Source organism: Panthera tigris, chromosome E2 (genome assembly GCF_018350195.1).
Source record: "Panthera tigris isolate Pti1 chromosome E2, P.tigris_Pti1_mat1.1, whole genome shotgun sequence".
NCBI lineage: Eukaryota > Metazoa > Chordata > Mammalia > Carnivora > Felidae > Panthera > Panthera tigris.
This window is the reverse complement of record NC_056674.1, coordinates 8,424,383-8,438,199: the sequence shown is the minus strand read 5'-3', so window position 1 is coordinate 8,438,199 and position 13,817 is coordinate 8,424,383. Positions and strand designations below refer to the sequence as shown.

At 55.2% G+C, this 13,817-nt stretch overlaps 2 protein-coding genes across 8 annotated transcripts; one reads left to right on the top strand and one right to left on the bottom strand.

Moving 5' to 3' along the window:
- Window positions 1-161: 161 nt before the first annotated feature.
- On the bottom strand, window positions 162-5,625 carry IRF3 (interferon regulatory factor 3). Of its 6 annotated transcripts, none has more exons than XM_007074177.3 (8): window positions 5,570-5,625; window positions 4,409-4,581; window positions 3,378-3,549; window positions 3,222-3,292; window positions 2,353-2,545; window positions 1,878-2,255; window positions 928-1,043; window positions 162-419 (listed from the first exon to the last, which is right to left on the bottom strand). In XM_007074177.3, exons 2-8 carry the CDS (start codon window positions 4,571-4,573, stop codon window positions 252-254), a joined length of 1,263 nt encoding a protein of 420 aa, XP_007074239.2. In that variant the 5' UTR covers window positions 4,574-4,581; window positions 5,570-5,625; the 3' UTR covers window positions 162-251. The 6 variants fall into 6 exon arrangements, with proteins under 6 accessions (XP_007074239.2, XP_042825188.1, XP_042825189.1 ...); XM_042969254.1 differs by having other exon boundaries at window positions 4,409-4,692; window positions 5,414-5,612; XM_042969255.1 differs by having other exon boundaries at window positions 4,409-4,692; window positions 5,450-5,612.
- A 111-nt stretch (window positions 5,626-5,736) lies between these two features.
- On the top strand, window positions 5,737-12,123 carry BCL2L12 (BCL2 like 12). 2 transcript variants are annotated; one of them, XM_042969259.1, is made up of 7 exons: window positions 5,737-5,839; window positions 6,481-6,595; window positions 6,812-6,954; window positions 7,817-7,903; window positions 7,992-8,083; window positions 9,902-10,189; window positions 11,906-12,123. In XM_042969259.1, the coding sequence occupies exons 2-7, from the start codon at window positions 6,489-6,491 to the stop codon at window positions 11,954-11,956; spliced, it is 768 nt and encodes a 255-aa protein (XP_042825193.1). In that variant the 5' UTR covers window positions 5,737-5,839; window positions 6,481-6,488; the 3' UTR covers window positions 11,957-12,123. The 2 variants fall into 2 exon arrangements, with proteins under 2 accessions (XP_042825193.1, XP_042825194.1); XM_042969260.1 differs by lacking the exon at window positions 9,902-10,189.
- The last annotated feature ends 1,694 nt before the right edge of the window (window positions 12,124-13,817 follow it).

The following is a 13,817-nucleotide window of genomic DNA, read 5'->3' as shown; positions in this document are numbered from 1 at the left end:
GAGGTGACCAGTATCAGCTGCCCCTGCGGTGTCTGGTCCTTGGGCAGTGAGCATCTGGGTTGTGGGTTGCACAGAGGGGTCAGCTGATGCCCTAAGAAGGAATAATGCCTGGCCTGCGTCAGGGCTAGCCCAGAGACACTGAACACCAGACACACAAGTGGTGACAGTGGTAAGAAACAGTTTATTGGCCAAGGTGAGGGCACAAGAGGCCATCATCCGTGAGGAGTGAGGGGTCAGATCTCCCCAGTGACCTAGAAATCCATGTCTTCGACCAGGTCCTGGAGGTAGGCCTTGTACTGGTCCGAGGTGAGGGAGAGTGGGTAGCTGTTGGAGATGTGCAGGTCCACGGTGGTCTCCAGTGAGGAGGCGCCCCCTGACCGTGCCATGTCCAGCAGGGCCCTGAGACAAGTGGGAACAACCTGCAGGAAGTGGGGGGGGAAACCGGTCAGGGAAAACACTCCACCTGGTTCACCGGCAGGGGTAGGGTTGAGTGGACTACAACTCCCAGCAGCCCCTACGCTGTAACTCCGGGTGAACTAGTTGGCCCAGGGCTGCCGGAAGTTGTAGTTTTCCCTATAACCACAACCACCAGAGGTCCAAGAAGTTTCCTAGGGCTGAGGTGCTGGAGGGGTTCCCAGAAGCTAGGGCTGAGCAGCTTGTGGTCAGAAGGACTCCCAGGAGCTGTGGTTCCTCACAGATACTGTGAGGACTCGTAGTCCACCGACTTCCACATGCTTTTGAGAGTTCAAAACAGGTTGTAGGGGTGAGAAGAGAGGGACACCCAGAGGCTCCTCTGGATGAGAATCTGGTGGTTGCAGAGACTCTTGGAAGTTGTAGTTTTTCAGAGGGGCTTCTGGGACTTGTAGTTCCTCTGCCCCTTGTTAAGATCCCCCCCCCTTTAGCTCCAGGAGCCCAGGCCCGCAGCACCTTGACCATCACGAGCTTCTTGATCCACGGCTGGTCCTGGGGCCATGGCTCCCCAACGCAGAACCAGAGGGTGTAGCGTGGTGAGTGTCCGCTTCCTTCGATGAAGGCGATCAGTTCTGGAGGCCCGAGAGCTTAGTGAGGCATGGGAAGAAGACCCTCCCCTTCCCCCTCCCGGCCCCCCAGACCTGAGTAACAAACAGCCTGACCTTCATCCCTGACCTGAAGCCCAACATCCCTACACCACCATGACCAGATGGCCGCTGATCTGGGCCAAGTCCCCACAGTGGTGGCACAATCTTAAACATTCCTCCTCCCATGGGGTGGGGCTGGAAGATGTGCACCCCCCCCCCCCTAGGAGCGCGCTCCCGCAGGGACGTTCCAGGATTCTGGAGGCCCAGGTGGTTGGCAGTTTTAACTGCTCTTCAACCCCCCAAGGCCACCCTCTCCTGATAGGAGCCAGTAGCCCCTGTGGCCATTCACATTTAAGTTGTGACTAATTAAAGTCAACATTTAAAAGTCCCTTCCTCCATTGCATTGGCCTCCTCTAAGTACTCAGTAGCCACACACGGCTAGCGGGTACCACGCCCGACAGCACACACACACACACACACACACAGCGTTTCCAGCACTGCAGACATTATCTATTGGACAGCAAAGCTCTGAAGGACCTCTCTCTCCTGCATCTCTCTGGCCCCCCATCCTGGTAAGTGGTAATAACTGGTGATCGTGATGACTGTGGCAGGTAATTCCTTGAGCACTTCCGCACACCGCGCCCCCGGCCGCCTACCGGCTCCAGGCAGAGGAGACCCTTCTCCGACAGACTCAGAGCAATCCAGTCTTTTTGCCCCCAGGCCGAAGTTCAGTCCTCTGAATTCCATTCCGGACCTCAGAGTTCTGAACCATTGGGGTACGCTCTATCCACAGCAGAGGTAAGGCCCCGCCTCACTCACCTGCCACGAAGGGCTTCAGGTCGAACACGTCTCCTTCCTCATCCTTGGGGACCTCGCCGCTGGGCCCGTGGCCACTGTCAGGGAGGAGCTCCTCGCCCAAGGCCCAGTACGTGTGACAGTGCCCCAGCCTCCGGGCGCAGAGCCGCTGTCCCGCCCTCCACAGAGCTAGCCCCCCACCGAGGCAGCTCAGCACACGCCTCACGTAGCCCATCACGCCCCTGTCTGTCAGCGACACCCCGGGGTCTGGCAGGATTATTGGCTGTCCAGGCAGTGTCTGGTCTGCATCTGACGCCACCAGCCGCAGGCCCCCCGGGCAGAGGGCAGTCTGCTGGAAGACTTGGCGGCCCCGGTAGAAGGCAGTCACCTCGAACTCCCACTCTGAGCAGCGGCAGCAGCGACATGAAGGGGAGGGGGATTGAGTGAGCATAAGGGGGTCCATCGCCCCAGCCCCTCCCACCCTACAGTCGACGCTCACCTTCCTCAGGCACCAACAGCCGCCTCAGTGGGTTTTCCGGGGGCTGCAGGTTTGGGCAGGGGGCAGGGATGTCTACGCTGGGGCTCAGCAAGAATGGAGGGGTCTCCTCAGGGACCATAGGCAGGCTCGAGGGCCCCCCATCTGGGAATGGGGCCAAGGCCATGTCACTCAGTAACTCCTCCAGTATGTCTTCCTGGAGAGAAGGAAAAAAAGAAAAGGATCCAGGCATTTCCACAGCCTTTTCTGGAGACGCCATATAGACCAGGCCTTTGTGCCCAGCAATGTAGGGACCCAGAGAGGAGTCACAGCTGAGCTTTGCCCTCAAGGGGCTTCCAGTTGGGGGTGGGAGACAACCGTGGGCACAGAATGGCAAAATACATGCTCTGGTATATGCTGGGTCTACTGCCGGCCCAAGGGGAGTAGCTAAATCTGGCCCCAGGATCTGGCCCTGTGCAAGCAAGACCCGGGCAGAGAAGGCTGGACACGACTTCAGAGGGGGACCTGCCCCAACACAGACATCAGCAAGACCAAGGGGAGGGTGGTTCTGGGTTCCCGGGAGGCTGAGGGTACCCTAAATAGCAAGGGAAGCTATGAAACTCTGGGAAGGTGTATTAGGGCCTTAAATGCCTGGTGAAAACGGAATTTTCTCCTGAGGATGCCAGGAAACCATGGCAGGGCTATGAGCAGGGGAGGGACAGGGTCAGCTTTAGCTCAGTTTGGGGATGGACCGCAGGGGAGAGAAGGGAGGCTCAGGAGGAAGACGGAGGCGAAGGTCCAGGGGGAGAAAAGGAAGCCTGAACAAGGCCATGGGGACAGAGAGAAAGACGGGCCAGAGACAGGAGGGCAGGAGGGTTGGGATGCGTTCTGACCTGGGTGTCAGAGGGACTGCATCTGCTATTGGTATCTGGAGAGGTGTCCAACTCAGGAAAGTCCCCAGCTCCTGTCAAGGAAGGTGGTAAGTGGAGAAGGGTGTTGGGGACACTCAAGATCCCACCCCTCCACGTGAAGCCCCACTTCTGGCACACCTGAGTTCACAAACTCATAGACCTTGTGGGGGTCGTGGGGGTCCTTGCTCCGGTCCTCGGCTAAACGCAACACCTCCTTCCGGTTCAGGGCCGATCGGAAATTCCTCTTCCAGGTGGGCAGATCAGGTCTATCCTTTCCAGGAGTGTAGGCGCCACTGGCCTCGGCCCAGGCCTGGGGATCCAGTTGACCAGGATAGTGAGGGTGACTAAGACCCCCTGCCCCAACGTTCTAACCTGGCACGTTCTAACCTGGCAAGGTTCCATCCCTAAACCCTTGGGTTCTCTGCACCCCAAGGTCCCCTGTCTTCACTTTTTGAAAACCTTTGCTTTCTTTTTTTTTTTTTTTAATTTTTAATGTTTTACTTTTTTGTTTTGTTTTTTGAGAGACAGTGTAAACCCGGGAGGGGAGAGCAGGCTCTGTGCTGACAGCAGTAAGCCCAATGTGAGGCTCGAACTCCCCAACCTGGAGATCATGACCTGAGCTGAAGTCTGATGCTCAACCCACTGAGCCACTCAGGCGCCTTGAAAACCTTTGCTTTCTAAGCCAAACTTCCAGGTCCTACTGGGTGCCTAACTCTGCCACCAACCTGCCCCAGGATACCCTGTGATAACCCCCGCCCCCTCACACTCTAACCCGGGGTACCGCACCACTGGTATATTCTAACTTGGTGGGGCATCACCTCAGCTTGGGGGCCAAGTCTCGCCTCTAAGGTTCCAAGCCCCGCCCCCAGAATTCTATGACCAAGCCCCCCACCCTCTGCGAGCTCTGAATCCCCCAGGATGCATTTCCTTGGAGAAATTACCCCGCTTTTCCGGTTCTTTTCCCGGAAACTGGCCGCTCCAACACTGCCTGCGGTCGACACCGATAACCCGGCCGGGTCCTGTCCTAACTCCACCCACCTCCAGCTGCCAGCGTCAGCTCGGGGCCGATCGCAGGCGTGCTAACCCCGCTTTCCCGGCTCCACCCCCCTGGGAGTCCATCCCGCCTGGCTGGCAGCTCAGGGTTTCGGGGGTCCGGGAAGCTCACTCACCTGGAAGATGCCGAAGTCCTCCTGCTGGGCATCCTGGCGCAAGCCGTGCTTCCACGGGATGCGGAAGCGCGTGCGACTCTCGTCCAGCCAGGCCACCCCCTCCAGCCGCCCCAAGTCCAGCTGCAACTTCAGCCAGGGCAGGATCCGCGGCTTTTGGGTACCCATGGTTCGGCCTGCGCTTAGAGAGCAGTTCGTGGGCTGGGGGCCCATGTGGCCTGAGGGTGCCACACCCAGACCTCTCTCTCTCACGGGACCGCGGTGCAGGGTCCCTCACGTATATTTTCCTGGGTACAACATAAGAGCCCTTCTTTTTCATCCTCCGGAGAGGCTCCCCAATTCGAGACACCCCCCCCCCCTTTCTCTAGCTGCTTCTGTCCGGGCCCTCTACCTCAATTCCGCCAGCGTAGAACCTTCCCTCTTCCGTTATAAACCCTTTTCTCCTCTCCCCTCCCCCACATCACCCAGCGCAGTCACCTCCACTTCCAAGGTAGAGCCTCCCCTAGGTATTTCAGTGCAGACGCTATTCACTTGTAGATCTCTACCTCCCGTCTTTATCCCTGTTGTTGACCCCTCCTACAATTCCCCCACAGAAGAGCCCCTCCCCCATTTCCATCGTAGACCCTCCATCCACATCCCCCCCCCCAAACAGCCTCCCTCCTCTAGGGCACCCCACACACACACACACACACTTCATAGAGTGGACTGCCTTCCATTTTCAGGGTCCACTCTTCCTTTCATCCCCTAGTGCAGACGCCTCCGATCTCCGCAACCTCCCCGCGCCCCGCTACTTTTTTCTTGTTTGTTTGTTTGTTTGTTTTGTTTTGTTTTTATAGCCGACCTCCAGCACCGGGTTGCTTCACTTTTTCTCCTCTTTGCTTCACTTTCCCTGGAGTACACAGTGCCCCTCTGTGCTATCAGGGTAGATCCATCCTTTCACCCATTTCTCACTCCGGACGTCACCAATTCCCCAGCTGCCCCCCCCCCCCCCCCCGCCCTGCTACCTACGTAGAGGGTCTCGGCGCGCAGAGTGCTAGGACCCACCCCTGCTTTTGGGGTCCGATAGCTCTCGAACTTGCAGCTGCACACCCTCCTTCTCGTCAGCTGTGCTTCAGAGCAGTGGCCCTTTCTTTTTCTATGGATTTCACGAAATGAAAACTTTACCTTCAGATGGTTGACAGACTCCTGAGCCAGAGGCGGCACCAAGAGCCCGGACGTCCCCCCCCACCCCTTCCCAACCATACCTTTTAAGGTCTTCCGGCCAAGGGGATGCTGGGAACGTCACATGCAAATTAGGTGGGCACCCCGCGCACCGCCCCTTGGGCGACAGGGCCGGCACCAACCCGACCCACTGCGCAGGCGCGGGAAAGTTGAACTTCTAAAAGTGTACGCAAGTCCACTGAAGGAGGAGGGGGAGGTGGCTCCCGGCACCAGGTAAGCCGGACGTTCGCGGGGGCTGGGGTGAGGAGGGGAGAGGCCGGGATCTAGGAGCGGGCACCTCAGTCCCGCTTCCCCGACATCCACGCGTCCCGGGTCCCCAAGATGCCAGCCTCAGTCAGATAGTGGAACTACACTTCCCAGGCCGGCTGCGCGGCGAGCTAGCGCGGAACGAGGGGAAGGTTTGCCATGAAGCCTGCTGGGATTCGTAGTTCCCGATTCTCTAAAGGCTTGAGAAGCTTGGTATCTGCCTTCAGAACCCAGAAGTCGGAGCCCCAAGTTCTCTTCTCTCTCAGACTGAAGAATCCAGATTCCCCATCCCCCTTCTCCGAAAACTCAAGAGTCCAGCCCCCAGTCCCTTCCTCCCTTAGACCCACGAATCCGGGTCCCCAGCCTCTTCCTCTCCAAGCATCAAGGAGTCTTCCTCTTCATCCCTCTTCTCTCCCTGAGGACTCAAGAATCTGGGTCCCCAGGCCCTAACTCCCCTAAAGGACTTAGAAATTCGGACTCTCGGCCCCTTCCTCCCTTGGGGACTCACGAGTCCTGACCCTCTCCTTATTCAGGGATTAGGCGTTTGGGCCCCAATCCTCCGATGCAGTGCAACCCTGGAGTCCATCCCCCAGCTCCCTCTTTCACAGGTGCCCCCATGGCAGGCTCGGAAGAGCTGGGGCTCCGGGAGGACACGCTGAGAGTCCTGGCGGCCTTCTTTAGGCGAGGCGAGGCCGCCGGGTCCCCCATTCCAACCCCACCCAGGTAAGAGGAGCTGCCCTCCTCCCTCAGGGGCCTGCATTTGGGGCGGGGCCCCCTCTGACTCTTGCGCCTGGTCTCAGCCTGCCTGCACGCCCCTCTCTTTATATCTGGCTCTTAATTCCTTGTCCCTGGGGTTGCAGTGAGAGGCCTTCAGTGGGAGGAAAAAGGGACTGCTTGCAAGGAGCCTCGGGGGTCACTCTCTGAGGTCCCCTTCCCCAGGAGTCCTGCCCAGGAGGAGCCAACAGATTTCCTGAGCCGTCTTCGAAGATGTCTTCCCTGCCCCCTGGGGCGAGGAGCAGTTCCCCCTGAGTCCCCTCGGCCTTGCTCCCTGCCCCTCCGCCCATGCTATGTTTCAGAGCCTGGTAAGAGATTTCCCCTAGATCACCCATGAACTGGCAGGGCCAGGAGCTTTGATTCTTAAAGCTGGAAAGGATGGAAAGGATGAGCTAGTCCAAGATCACTCAGCTCAGAGGGGGAGCTGAGTGGGGACTACCCTCACCATTCTGTGCTCCCCCTGCCCCCAGTTACATTGCTGTCTGTCCATTCCGTGAGCTGGCTTCAGGAGAACTTTTGGTCCCTTTCTATCTGTTATCTCTCTCCTTCCACGCATGCTTCCCTCTCCCTAGGACTTTGTAGCCCACGAGTATCCCCAGTAGGGAGGCAGGAGACCTGGCATTCAAACACGATTCCCTGGATATTTAGTTACAGGTCTCTGAGAAATTCCTTTTCTTCCTTGCTCCTATTTTTCTCCAGTAGCAAAGTAGGAATGAGGGGAGTCGGGGGAGGTGTCATTGGACTTGATCAAGAGTAACCAGAAGGTTTCTTTCCTCTCGTATGTGAGCCTGGATAGACTAGTAATGGCTACTGGGAGAGCTAGCTTGAAAAGGATTTCGCAGCTGGGGAGAAGAGTCCTGTGACCAGCTGATGACACTTGAAACCAGCAAGGGATAGAGTGATAATAGCTGGAGCACCCTGTGTTTGCTTTCCTTGGTTGGGATAATCTTCAAAGTCTAGTTCAAGCTCTAACATTCTCAGTCCAGTTGGGGGGGGGGGACACCATAAAATGGAAAGTACAAAGGTCTTTTGCCAAGTGTGCTCACTGGGCCTCAGTTTACCCCATTGTGAGATGGAAATCATTGCTACCTGGCAAGGCGGTGGGGACACGGAGAGAATCCATAACTTCCCCATGTCCCGGAGATCCATCATTGTCTCTTTTCACCCCAGGCCCAGCTACTCCGGATTTCTATGCTCTGGTGGCCCAGCGGCTAGAACAGCTGGTCCAAGAGCAACTGAGATCCCCACCTAGCCCAGGTGAGGTACACAGGGGCCCTGGAGAAGGAGGAGGGTGGAAGGGTTGGCAGAGTTCTGCTCCCAGCCGAATTCTCTTCTGTCCCCCCAGAGTTACAGGGTCCCCCACCCACAGAGAAGGAAGCCCTGCTGCGGAAGCTGGTGGCCCTGCTGGAGGAAGAGGCAGACGTCATCAACCAGAAGGTGATGGGCGGTCTGTTCCACCCTTAGCTAAGATAGGAATCGCGGGACGGTTGGGCCCTGGGATCCAAAGCTGGATCTGTACTCTCTTTAGATGGTCAAGTGAGGAGAGGGTGGGACTAGCCTTCAGTGAAGGGTTTGCAGTCAAGTCCACACTCGTTCTGCTCACAGCACCGCAGGCCAATAAGTCGAGAGGCAAGATATGGGGTAAGGAAAGTGACTTTATTTGGAAAAGGAGCAAACCGGGCAGACTACCCACCCAAACAGCAATCTCCCTCAGCATGAGATTGGGCCTCTTTTATGTTGGGATTGGGGGGGAAGCAGGAGGGGGTTGGGAGTCAAAGGGTGACTGACATCTGTAGATAACGGAGGGAGGTTGTGTAACTGTTTTTTGTCCTTGGTCAGTTGATCTTTGTGTACAGGAAGCTGGTCATGTCATTCCTGTAAATCTCATACATAGCATGGTCATTTCTGTAGGTACCTTCCTTTTGAAAAAAAGTTGAGGGCGCCTGGGTGGGTCAGTTGGTTAAATCAGGTCATGATTTCACGGTTCGTGACTTCGAGCCCCACGTCGGGCTGTGTGCTGACAGCGTAGAGCCTGGAGCCTGCTTCGGGTTCTGCGTTCCCCTGTCTCTCTGCCCCTCCCCTACTCATGCTCTGTCTCTCTTTCTCAAAATTGAATAAATGTTAAAAAATTTTTAAAAATTTATTTGTTTTGAGAGAGAGAAAGAGCACAAGTGGGGGAGGATGTGAGAGAGAGAGACAGAGAGAATCCCCAACAGGCTCCTCACACGGGGCTCGAACCCATGAACTGTGAGATCATGACCTGGGCCAAAATCAAGAGTCAGATGCTTAACTGACTGAGCTACCCAGGGACCCCTGTAGGTACCTTCCTTATCTCCTATGGTGAGGCAGATTTCGGGTAAAATATGGTCTTTGCAAATCTTAGCTGCAACGTGCCTACGTGCAGGGCTAAGCAGAAGTTTCTAAATGAAAGGAGTCAGACGTGCTAAGTTTCTCCACTACGTGTTGAGCGACAGTTAGTTAGGGTCAGGATAGCGTTTTAAACTGGTTTGCATTCATCGCCAGAGGGGCGTGGCCTAGAGAGAAGAGGTGTGGCCATTCCCAACTAGATCTCGGAAACTGACTGAGACCAGTTAAGGAGTTAGGGACTGTATGGTGGTGGGAGGGGGGCTGGTTTGGAGAGGGCTGCCTGAAATCGGAAACCCTGGGGGCGCCTGACTGGCTCAGTCGGAAGAGCATGCATCTCTCGATCTCGGGATTGTGAGTTTGAGCCCCATTTTGGGGGTAGAGACTACTTAAAAATAAAACTTAAAAAGTCTGAAGCCCTTGTTAACTATAGAGGGGCGTGACTTAGAATGTGAAGGGAAATGCCTGCGGAGGAGGTCTGGCTTATGACTGTCACGGACCTTGACTGGCTCAGGAACTTGGGCAGCGTATAATCCTGTAATATTGTATGGTGGAAGGCAAGGTTGCAGGCACTAGCCTGGCCTCGGGTGCTCTCAGGGAACCCGTAAGGGGGCGTGGCTATAAGATCAACATTCTAGAACTCGGCTAAGAGGGGCTTGGCCCTCATTGGCTGTCCAGGCCTTGCCTTAACCTCTCGTCCACTTTCCTAGGAGTGGTTTGGCAGAGATCAGAGGCTGGTTTATGATTGGCTGGTGTGATGGATGGGGCGTGGCTCACATTATCAGTAGCAAACGCACTCGTTTCAAGAAGCCACGCCTCCTATCCTCCTATTGGCTGGCCACGGGGGCACAACGGAGGCAGACCCGGCCTCTTCTCTTCCCCACCCCACAGCTGGCCTCGGACCCCGCCCTGCGCGGAAAGCTGGCCCGCCTCTCCGCGGGCTCCTTCGCCCGCCTGGTGGAGCTGTTCTCCTGCCGGGAGAGCAGCCCTCTGCCCGGTCGCGCACGCCCCTCCTTGCCCTGCCCTGGGCCCCCTCCGCCTTCCCCGGAGCCCCTGGCCCGCCTGGCCCTGGCCATGGAGCTGAGCCGCCGCGTGGCCGGGCTGGGGGGCACCCTGGCCGGACTCAGCGTGGAGCACGTGCACAGCTTCGCGCCCTGGATCCAGGCCCACGGGGGCTGGGTGAGCTGCCAAAGCTTCTCTTGGCCTCCCTTTACCCACTTGTAACTTGTGTCTGTGTGGTAGGGGGGGTGGCTTCTTCGCCTTCTTTTCAGACCTCACGCGTGTTCTCGGAGCCCTACTATACATCTGTTCTGTGTCCATTGCGCGCCTTCTGTACACCAGTAGTAGGTGATCCGTGCAGAGCCCATGCCTAGCTTAAACCATGCTGGCAAACGTTAACAGTTATGAGTGGGAAGCAAGTTAGGCCCCTTCCTGGGCCTTGGTTTCCTCATCTGCCAAACGGGGAGAGTAGAAGTACCTGTCCCAGAGGGTTATCGTCAAGACTAAAATGGGATCATCTTTGGCACCCTGTAGGCATTTGCTTGATTACCTGGTGACTGCTTCTCTGACACTGCCTGCCAGAATGCACCTGCCTGGATAGCCCCCTGCCTCGTTTCCTCTGCTCCCTTCGGGGGTTACCCGCAGTGAGGCCTCCCTGGGTCCTCATTTAAAGCTGCGGCCACCTCCATACCCTCCCACCCACTTCCTTTCCTTCTTTGTTGCTTTACCTCCTTCTATAGGACAGCTGCTTCCAGATGGCAGAAGTCACTTGTTTGACTTATTATTTCCTTTTATTTGTTGTTTTCTCTTGCCCCTGACGTATCTGCTTCACAAGACCCGGGAATCTTAGCAACCTTACTCACTGCTTTAAATCCAGTGTCAGGCTCAGAGCTGGACTGGGCTCCAGTGTGCTGGCAGTGTGACCTTGGCAACTGTCCCCAGCTACCTGAGCATCAGTCTCCCCCCTCCCCCCCCCTCCCAGCCCCTGCCCAACGGGTACCGTTCACTTACCTACCTCTTGGCTGTGGGGATTCAGTGACAGAACGATGTGTGCCCTGCTCTCAGAATGTAACCATTGCCTCACAGAGTGGCAGGAGCTGGCCAGATGCGTTGGAGCCAGTAGAGAGAGGAGGCCAGTAGCGCTTCAGGAGGGTGAGCGAAGGGATGACAACAGAAGGGGCGACCAGATCCTGCGGGGCCTTGTGAGCTTGGGGCCCCCTAGAGCCCTCCAGGCAGAGGGACGCGAGCTCACTTAGGTGTTAACCTGCGCCCTCTGGCGGCCGCCTGGGGGAATTCTGTAGAGGGAGAGCCGGAAGTAGGGCGTTCTAGGGAGTTCGGAGGAGGTAGGTGACTGAGCTGGCTCAGGGAGGAGATGAGGGCGGAGGGGACAGTGGATACCCGTGTTTGGAGCTCGGTGCCGAAGCTTGTTTGTTATGCGACATTGTTTTTATTTTTGGGCCGCGTGCACCGCCAAGGACTTTAGTGGAATGATTCCACTTAATCCCCACAACCACCTCATGGGATTTGGATTTTTTCCTGCTTTTATGGAGACTCAGGGAAAGTCCCTCATGCAGAGGATGGGAATTAAGACTTTGACACAAAGCCAAGGCTCTTAATTGTTAAAACCCCAGGACTGTTCCCCTTCTCTGAGTCTCTGTTCCCTGTCTCTCTGTCTACTCTCCACCCTGGGGCTTTGTTTTCCTTCCCTTTTTCTAGGACTCCGTCCCCATCCACCCAGGGGTCTCTGATCCTTTCTTTGGATCCCTGTCCACCCGCCCTGTCTGGTTCCTTGCCTTCCCTGTCTCTGCTCCTGCTGGGCTGGCATAGATGCCATGGTGAATGGAGGGCAGGCTCTTCGCGTGAATGCTCACGGGTTCTTCCACTTTTCCCCTCCAGGAGGGCATCCTGGCCATTTCACCCGTGGACTTGAACTTACCCCTGGACTGAGATCTTCCTCAGAAGCTGCTACCAGATTAGACCTCATGTCTCTATGCTCTTCCTGTGCTTTGCCAAACCTTCCTGTTCCGCTCAGGGTTGTGGGGTGGGTTGCCCTGCCTGTTTCTGCCAAAAAGAAATTGTTTTAAATTTTTTCACATTAAAGACTTTTTCAAGTATTCAGTGGTTTGTCCTTTATCTTGAGAACTAGAGTTGTAAGTAGGAGATTTGGGGGCGCCCGGGTGGCTCAGGCGGTTGAGCATCTCGATGTGGGCTCAGGTCATAAGAGATCTCGTGGTTTGTGACTTGGAGCCCCTCATCGGGCTCTGTGCTGACAGTGCAGAGCCTGCTTGGGATTCTCTCTCTCCCTCTCTCCCTGCCGCTTCCCCACTTGTGCTGTGTGTGTCTCTCCTCTCAAAATAAATAAACTTTCAAAAAATAAATAAGTAGGAAATTTGGCTCAGATCTCTCTCTCTCTGTCTGGCTTATAACTTGAGGAAAGAGCCAATTCATTCTTTTTAGAAATATTTCTTTGGAGCACCTACAAGTATCTGTCACCTGATCATACTTGCAGACTTGAGGATATCTACAGATATGATTCCAGCTAATTACATTTTGTTTTCCTGTTGCATGATTTATGCATTCCAGTTACTCCTGTGTTGATGGCCATGAAGTCTTTCCAGCTATTTCCAAACGAAAGCTATGATCTTCCTACACGGGGCACCCGGAACACCACCCTTTTTTTTGAAGATTTATTTTATTTTTAGAGGTAGAGTGTGTGAGCCGGGGAGAGAGAGAGAGAATTTTTTTTTTTTTTTTTTTTTTTTTTTTTTAAGGAGAGAGCACGAGTAGGGGAGGGGCAGAGAGGAGAGAGAGGGAGACACAGAATCTGAAGCAGGCTCCAGGCTCTGAGCTGTCGGCACAGAGCCTGACGTGGGGGCTCATGACCTGAGCCAAAGTCGGATACTCAACCAACTGTGCCACCCAGGCGTGCCAAGAGAGAGTGGATCTTAAGCAGGCCCCGTGCTCAGCCCAGAGCCCGATGTGGGGCTCGATCCCACAACCCTGGGATCATGACCTGAGCTGAAATTAGAAGTCGGATGCTCAACTGACTGAGCCACCCAGGTGCCCCTCCTTCTGAGTCTTTTTGGCCAGTTACTCATCTACCTATAGACCAGGGGGTTGTCACCTTTTTAGGGCTATAGCCCCCTTCACAAAATTCTCTTTGTAAATATACAAAACGGTCTGTACAAGGTGACAAAGGAAGCCAATTACAGTTGAATCTCATCATTCACAGACGGCAGATTTGTGAATTTTGCCTACTCGCTAAAATTCATTTGTAATCCCCAAATTAACACGGTGGTCGTTGGTAGGCATGCGTACGTCCAGGGCAGCAAAAGATTTGACACCCACTGTGCACCTTTTTGGCTAAGGTTGAGCCAGATGGCACCCTGCCTTCTTGTTTCAGCTGTCATGCTGCAAATGAGTATCCTTTCCTCAATCTGTTTAGTGCTACATTTTTGCATATTTGTACTTTTTTTTTACAAAAATGTTTATTTATTTTTGAGAGAGACAGAGAGGCAGAGTGCAAACGGGGGAGAAGCAGAGAGAGAGGGAGACACAGAATCCGGAGCAGGCTCCAGGCTCCGAGCTGTCAACACAAGAGCCCAACGCGGGGCTTGAATTCACATACCGTGAGATCATGACCTGAGCTGAAGTCGGACACTTAACCAACTGAGCCACCCAGGCGCCCCTGCATATTTGTACTTTTTATGGTGATTTCGTTGTTTAAAATGACCCCAAGAGTAGCACTCGTGCTCTGTCTCAAAAATAGATAAATGAAGAAACAAACAAACAAAAAAGGAATTCTACC